Raw genomic sequence first — 6,938 nt, 5'->3', positions numbered from 1 at the left:
ACAAAACCATTTTTTTTTAGTGACCACCTCACATTTTAAGTCTGTTTGAGAGTTCTAGATGGCTGAAAATACCCAAAAGTGACACCATTCTGACAACTGCGCCCCTCAAGGTGCTCAAAACCACATTCAAGAAATGTATTAACCCTTTGTGTTTCACAGCAACAGAAGCAACATGGAAGAAAAAAAATGAACATTTAACTTTTTAGTCACAAAAATGATCTTTTAGCAATAATTTTTTTTTTTTTTCCCAAGGGTAAAAGGAGAAAGTGGACCCCAAAAGTTGTTGTCCAGTTTGTCCTGAGTACGCCGATACCCCATATGTGGGGGTAAACCACTGTTTGGGCGCACGGCATGGCTCAGAAGGGAAGTAGTGACGTTTTGGAATGCAGACGTTGATGGAATGGTCTGCGGGCGTCACTTTGCGTTTGCAGAGTCCCTGATGTACCTAAACAGTAGAAACCCCACACAAGTGACCCCATTTTGGAAACTAGACTCCCCCCAAGTAATTTGTCTAGATGTGTGGTGAGAACTTTGAACCCCAAAAACCATGTTTGATAAATCTCCCCCTTCATAACCCTATTACACATACTGTCCACCTACTTTTGGACCACCCTGTATATAATGTATATGTATGCATCCTACCAACTGCATTTTGCCTTATTTTGCTTGTGCTGCCTTATTTTTTTGATAGGTATATTATATATTTGTTTCTTCACGCACACACGGCAATTTAAAATACATCTATACGGTAATCTCTAATTATCTTGGGGTTTCCTCCTTCTCTTCCAGCACTTGGAGCAGGACTGGTTCCAGGCGGAGTTCCTCTCCGGTATGCTGTTGGGTATCGCTCCCACCCTGCGCCTCTCTCGCAGCTCTTGGTGCCAGTATGACCGCACTCACCAGCTAGATGTGCCAGGTTGGAATATCGGCTGCCATAGCGGAGGGGTCGTCCTGCCAAAGGCAGCACACAAACACACAGAGGTAAGAGCTTGTTGGCCAGTTGTAACCAAAAGTGTAAGAAAAGAAAAATACTTGATATTTCAGTAGCTATATTGTGCAGCTAAAAGTAATTTTTTATCTTTTCTCTCCCTGGATTTTTTATTTATTTTTCAAGGTTTGACTTTATTCTTTTTAAAAAGGACCTCTCGCTGGATTATGTTTTTTCACATTTGAACTTCTTGCCACTGCGCCAATGATTCAAGAACAGTTGTTCGTTTTTCTTTTGTGCCCCTCTGGTAAAAAAAAATAAATAATGCAAATTAAAAATTATGCAAATTTTCCCTACAGCCAACTGGGCGTATACCACCGAACATTTGAGGGTGTAGCTGTGTTTTGATTGGCCAGCATCCGAGAAGAAAAAGTAAAATGTCTAGGAAGTTTTGTGGTACACACCTAGTTGGTTGTAGGGAAAAAATTGCTCTATTAGTGGGGGTCATAACTTTGGAGAAGAGGGGCACTGAAGAAACTGAAAACTGTTAAATAATCAATGGAGTAAAGACAATTAGAGATACTGCTCATTTTTAATTAAAAAAATCCAATGAAACGTCCTCTTTAATTAAAACACACCTCCAGTCACATTTTATTTTTCTTAAATCTGTATAGAATTACATGTTTTTATGACCACAGACTACATCAAAGTTCAGCTGAACTCTAATATGGCCACATAAGGCGCTCAGAAGAAAAGAACAAAGTTCCAAACTTTGGAACCATATCTTCTTGAAGTAATAAGGACTTTTTCAATGTTGAATGACCTGGTACCTGTTTGTGTGCCAACAGTAGGGTAGTGATAAAAGGGGCAATGCGGCTTTAACCCCCTTAACCATCTGTGACCTAGTATTTTCCCCCTTAATTATTGGCTATGCCTCAAAAATGCAAAAATATTGAATATTGGTCCTGGTTTTGAGATCTTGTCTTCTCTTTTCTCAGATGCAGAGCTGTCTGGAATCACCGGGGTTTGAGTAATCCACTGGAGAAAAGCTCTTTCCTTGGTCCTTCTATACACAGAAGACTTCACTGGAGGTTGCCCATTTCCATAGCCTATCCAACTCTTCGGAGTCTCCATCGTGCTGGACCGATGAGGCATATCCAGATGGATCCACCACCCAAGAAGAAGGAGAATGGTGGCGAGAACAGCCGGTCTACATCTGTGGATGTAACTTCTACAGGCCAGACTGGTGTTCTTAATGCTAGTCAGGATTGCAGGGTATTGGTGGACTATCCTGTGCATGAGCATAAACTCCAAAAAGTCTATCACGTCTCCATAACATCTGATAGCCCTGGGTCTAAAGCCATTTGCCGACAAGCCTTGAAGAGGGGACCAGCAGAACAGCTTCCTGAGCCACCAAGGAGCCCAAGGAGAGCTTTCTGGGGTCACACTAAAAGTGAGTGTCCACCTGGGAATTACCAGTCTGATGGGGACTATATGAGCTGCCCACTAGCCGATGATGATGACACTTTTGAGGACGGATTGCTTACAGAAGAAATCCCAACATGTAGTTCTGCTCAGCATTTTTCCCATAGCGGGTTGAGAGTCGTTGAACACAGAGCTGAAGGGTTTTCTTCCCAAGAGCCTCAAGGAAGGCGAGTAACCATGCAGTCTTACCCGAAAATTGCTTGTAGAAAGACTTACTCCTCTTTTCCTTCACCCTGCACCAATTTGCACAAAAGGAGCCCAAAAGAGACTCAGATGAAGGACTCCAAAGGATTGTCCACTGTCTCTGAAACCAACGGATCAAACATCTCCATTGACCCTAGGACTTCTGAGGAGTCCACCAGCAACCAGCACATACTTGATAATGTTTTGCACAACACTGCCCATCCAGAGACGTTTACAGAAAACTTGGTGGCAGGTAACCTGGGTGGCAGTCACAGCAGTGCCAATGGCAACTCCGTTGCGGGTCTGTCATCTTTAGACACATCCAAGGAAACCTCTGCACTTTGTATGCAAGATCAACAGCCGCAGACTGCAGATCCTGCAGATGTAGAAGACCCTGGCTTATTAGAGAGGACTCCTCCTGGGCTTGCCCGCCTCTGCTCCCCAGCAAGTTGCAGCACGGCAGTCAAGAGGAAGCTCCTCCCTTCCACTGAGATGGAAGACTCCTGTTCCGAAGATGAAGGACACAGCAAAAGATGGAGGGGAGGGGAGAGCTGCCAGACACTCCATGGGTCCTGCCGAAGCACAGATTCCAAGGCTGCACCTTTTTGGAACCATTTGTTGCCAACCGCAAGGAATTCTCCGAAGGTAAGATGGCCTCCAGGAATCTTAATCTACATTGTTTCAGGTGTGTAGTAACTGGGCACGTGCTGTGGGTGCTGAGTTTTGGGGGCAAATGTGCCAGCAACCAATTGTGGGGGACCTAGGAAGTGTTAGCAGAAGAAACAGCAGAGAATTGGTAAGGAAATTATTACTCCTTTTGTTATTTTGACCATTTTAACTTTTTTTTTTTAACAGGGTTTTCCAGCTATATAAAGTATTCTAAGGGGATACATTGGAATCGCCCAATGGTCACTGCATGTAGTTATACTCTGTGGCTGAAATCTGATGATATTTTTATGATCCCCTGATGACATCTTCAGCTTGGTTATTTTTATTTTTGTTTAAAAATTATAATTATTGGGTGCCCCAGTAAGAAAATCTACTTGCAGTTTTATGAAATGTAATGAATACTTTTTTCTTTTTTTCTGGTAAATTTTGTTTTGTTCTTTAGTCACGTTCAAAGCTACATTCAGGCGTTTGCTGGTTTCCTGTTAGCTCTCAGGATCTTACCTCTGTTAGTTTTCAGGACCCAACGTCTTACCAGCTGCTGGTTCAGTGTCTACATGAAGTATGCGGTGATGTGCTACTGGAAAATGTAGAGTTTACATCTGTACAAAAGACATATTTTCAGGGGGAGGGCTCGGAATTTTCCAAGGCTAGAAAAACAAGGTTGCTTACTTCCAAAAAAAAAAAAAATAGCACGCCTTCCCCAGATTGTGTGCGGTATTACAGCTCTGCCTCATTCGGAGATCTGGGCTGCAATACCAGATACAAACCATGGACAGGGGTGGCGCTGTTTGTGACTTGGCAACCAATCATAACTCAGCTTTAGTTATGAGCACCATGGTTCTTTTTTGGACCTATCTGATTGAGACCCTGTGTGTGGAGTTCCCCTTTAAGGCATTGTGGTCACACACAGGCTTCACACAAAAAACGGATTTGATGCAATGTTTACGAAAGCGCGAGGATACATGACGTGCGGGACAGAAGGGTGACACAAGACATGTGTGAATATATCGCAGAGCGTGTGATAACTGCACACCCCGACACACTTGTGTAACAGGAAGCGCACGGGGGGTGGAAATCGGTCATAAAAAAAAAAAACATTAATAAAGGGAATTTCTTCATTCTTATGAAACCTTCTCATTTCCCTTGTAAATTACTAAGATGGCTGAAGCCGAAAGTCTTCATTATGAAAGTGTCATGTGAGCACTAAAAGGGGTCCTGCCATGTTCAAGGTCAACCTAAATCTGCTGTAACCTCAAAGCCTTATGTTCATATAAGACTTTTTTTTTTTAATGAGGATTTTGAAGTGAATTCTGCTCCAAAAACTGCTTCAAATGCTCCTTGAATCAGCATTCTGCTGGTAAATGTTTCAAAAAAAAGTAAAACCTGCCACATGTGGAAAAGAAGCCCAAAATGTGAACTCTAGGGCTGTGTGCACACGGCGTCTTAGACACTCAGGCGAACCCGATGAGTTTTTAAATCGGAAGACTATTCGGGAAAATCTAGATTTTTTTCTTTTTACCCTGAAGCATTTTTGTGCCTTTTTGGGGTCATTTCCTGAGCATTTTTTTCTGGTGGGGGTTTTTGGATATCTTTTGTAGTCGTTTTATTTTGGGGTTTTTTTTTTTGTTTTTTTTTTTACTTTTTTTTTTTTTTTGCATGCATTTTTTTTTTTTTTTTTTTACTTTTTTGATGCATTTAAAATCCACTCGAAAAAGAGGTCCCGTGAACACAGCCTAGATGTCGTTTTTTTTTTTTTTTTCCTTGGAAATCTATAGGATGCTTTTTCAAGAGTATTTTATAGTCCCTTTTTATGTTGATTTTGGAGCAAAACCAGCTTTTACATAGATATAGAAAATTAGGTAAGCATAAGGGTATGCGCACACGATGCAGATTTAGTGCAGAACTGCAGCAGATTTTTCTGCAGCAGAAACGCTGCAGAACTGCACTGTGATTACAGTACAATGTAAATCAATGTGAAAAAAAAAAAGCTGTGCACATGGTGCAGAAAAATCTGCGCAGAAACGCTGCAGATTTCAAAGAAGTGCATGTCATTTCTTTTGTGCAGTTCTGCAGCGTTTCTGCACCCCTCCATAATAGAAATCTGCAGGTGCGTTTTTGGTGCGTTTTTTTGTGCAGATTTGTGCTCAAAAAACGCATAAAAAACGCATCAAAAACGCACCTGCAGATTCTGCCAGGAGATGCAGATTTAGGCTATATTCACACTTAGCGGTTTTTACCGCGGAACCGCCGCGATTTTGATGCTGCGGGTCCGCAGCAGTTTCCATAGCGTTTACAGTAACATGTAAACCCTATGGAAACCGCAAACCGCTGTGCACATGCTGCGGGAAAAACCGCGCGGGAACGCAGCAGTTTACAACCTGCAGCATGTCACTTCTTTGTGCAGAATCGCTGCGATTCTGCACCCATAGGAATACATTGAACCGCTTACTTCCCGCATGGGGCTGTGCCCACGTTGCGGGAAGTAAGCGGATAATGTGCGGGTGGTACCCAGGGTGGAGGAGAGGAGACTCTCCTCCAGGCCCTGGGAACCATATTTGGGGTTAAAAAATAAAAAATCTGGTTATACTCACCCTCTGATGTCCGGAGCTCCTGGGCGCTGCACGCGGCCGTCCGGTCAGAGTTGCTGTGCGACCAGGACCTGCGGTGACGTCGCGGTCACATGACCGTGACGTCACGAAGGGTCCTTCTCCCACAGCATCTTAGGAACCGGACCGCCGGGTGCAGCGTCCAGGAGATCCGGACATCAGAGGGTGAGTATAACCAATTTTTATTATTTTTAACATTACTATTGATGCTGCATATTGCTGCATATGCAGCATCAATAGTATAGGCGGAAACCCGCAGCGGAAAACGCGGAACAAACCGCGATAAATCTGCAGGGAGAACCGCAGTTGTTTTGCCCTGCAGATTTATCAAATCCGCTGCGGGAGAACCCGCAGGGACCCGACGCAACGTGTGAACATAGCCTTAGTGCAGAACTGCAGCAGATTTTTCTGCACCAAATCTGCATCGTGTGCACACAGCCTAAGGGCGTGTTCATGTAAGGTGTCTAGGGTGGGAGTCATGGGCAAGAGTCTGCTGTGTTCCCACACCCTGACTCCCCACAAGTAGATGGTGTCCCGTTTCCCTTGGGATGTGGGTGCACATTATAACACTCACGGTTTGGCCGGAAGCCTCCGTTTTTTCTGCACGATCCAGGAACCCCCGCACATTGATCACAGCACAGTACGATGTTCCACTCACGTTTCTTTCGACCTGAGTTATCCTTTGTTTGTCTGGCTCCCCTGGCCCCTGAGATACTCTGTCGGGCACTGCAGCTCTCATGGTTTCTGACCCGCCTTTCTGATATGGTTCCCCATCATCCGGTTTACTCTTCTGGAAAGTGATAAAGGCATGCTCCTCTGTACCTAACTCTGGCTCTAGGCCCCGGACGTTTACAGGAAGGTCTGCAAAAGTTAGTGGTGTTGTGCCCAAAGTTCATACTCTTGTGCTTTTCAGCACTCTGACTTGTCACACTTTCAATCTAATCTTCTCATCTCCCTAAAGCAGGAAGTGTCCACCTTTTTATAACCTAACCCCCTCCCATTAATTGGGCTGGTCCCAACCACTTAACTGTTCCTAAACATTTTATTCCTCATATCAACAACATACA

At 43.9% G+C, this 6,938-nt stretch overlaps 1 protein-coding gene across 1 annotated transcript in view; it reads left to right on the top strand.

The window, feature by feature from the left end:
• ATOSB (atos homolog B) overlaps positions 1–6,938 on the top strand; it is a 61,920-nt gene that overhangs the window by 36,217 nt on the left and 18,765 nt on the right. Inside the window, exons 2-3 of the mRNA XM_069747959.1 lie at positions 790–981; positions 1,927–3,241. Of these exons, the coding sequence (XP_069604060.1) occupies positions 908–981; positions 1,927–3,241 (1,389 nt within the window). The 5' untranslated portion in view covers positions 790–907. The remainder of the gene's footprint in view (positions 1–789; positions 982–1,926; positions 3,242–6,938) is intronic.

This window comes from Ranitomeya imitator, chromosome 1 (assembly GCF_032444005.1).
Source record: "Ranitomeya imitator isolate aRanImi1 chromosome 1, aRanImi1.pri, whole genome shotgun sequence".
Lineage (NCBI taxonomy): Eukaryota > Metazoa > Chordata > Amphibia > Anura > Dendrobatidae > Ranitomeya > Ranitomeya imitator.
This window is presented reverse-complemented; position numbering and strand designations above follow the sequence as displayed.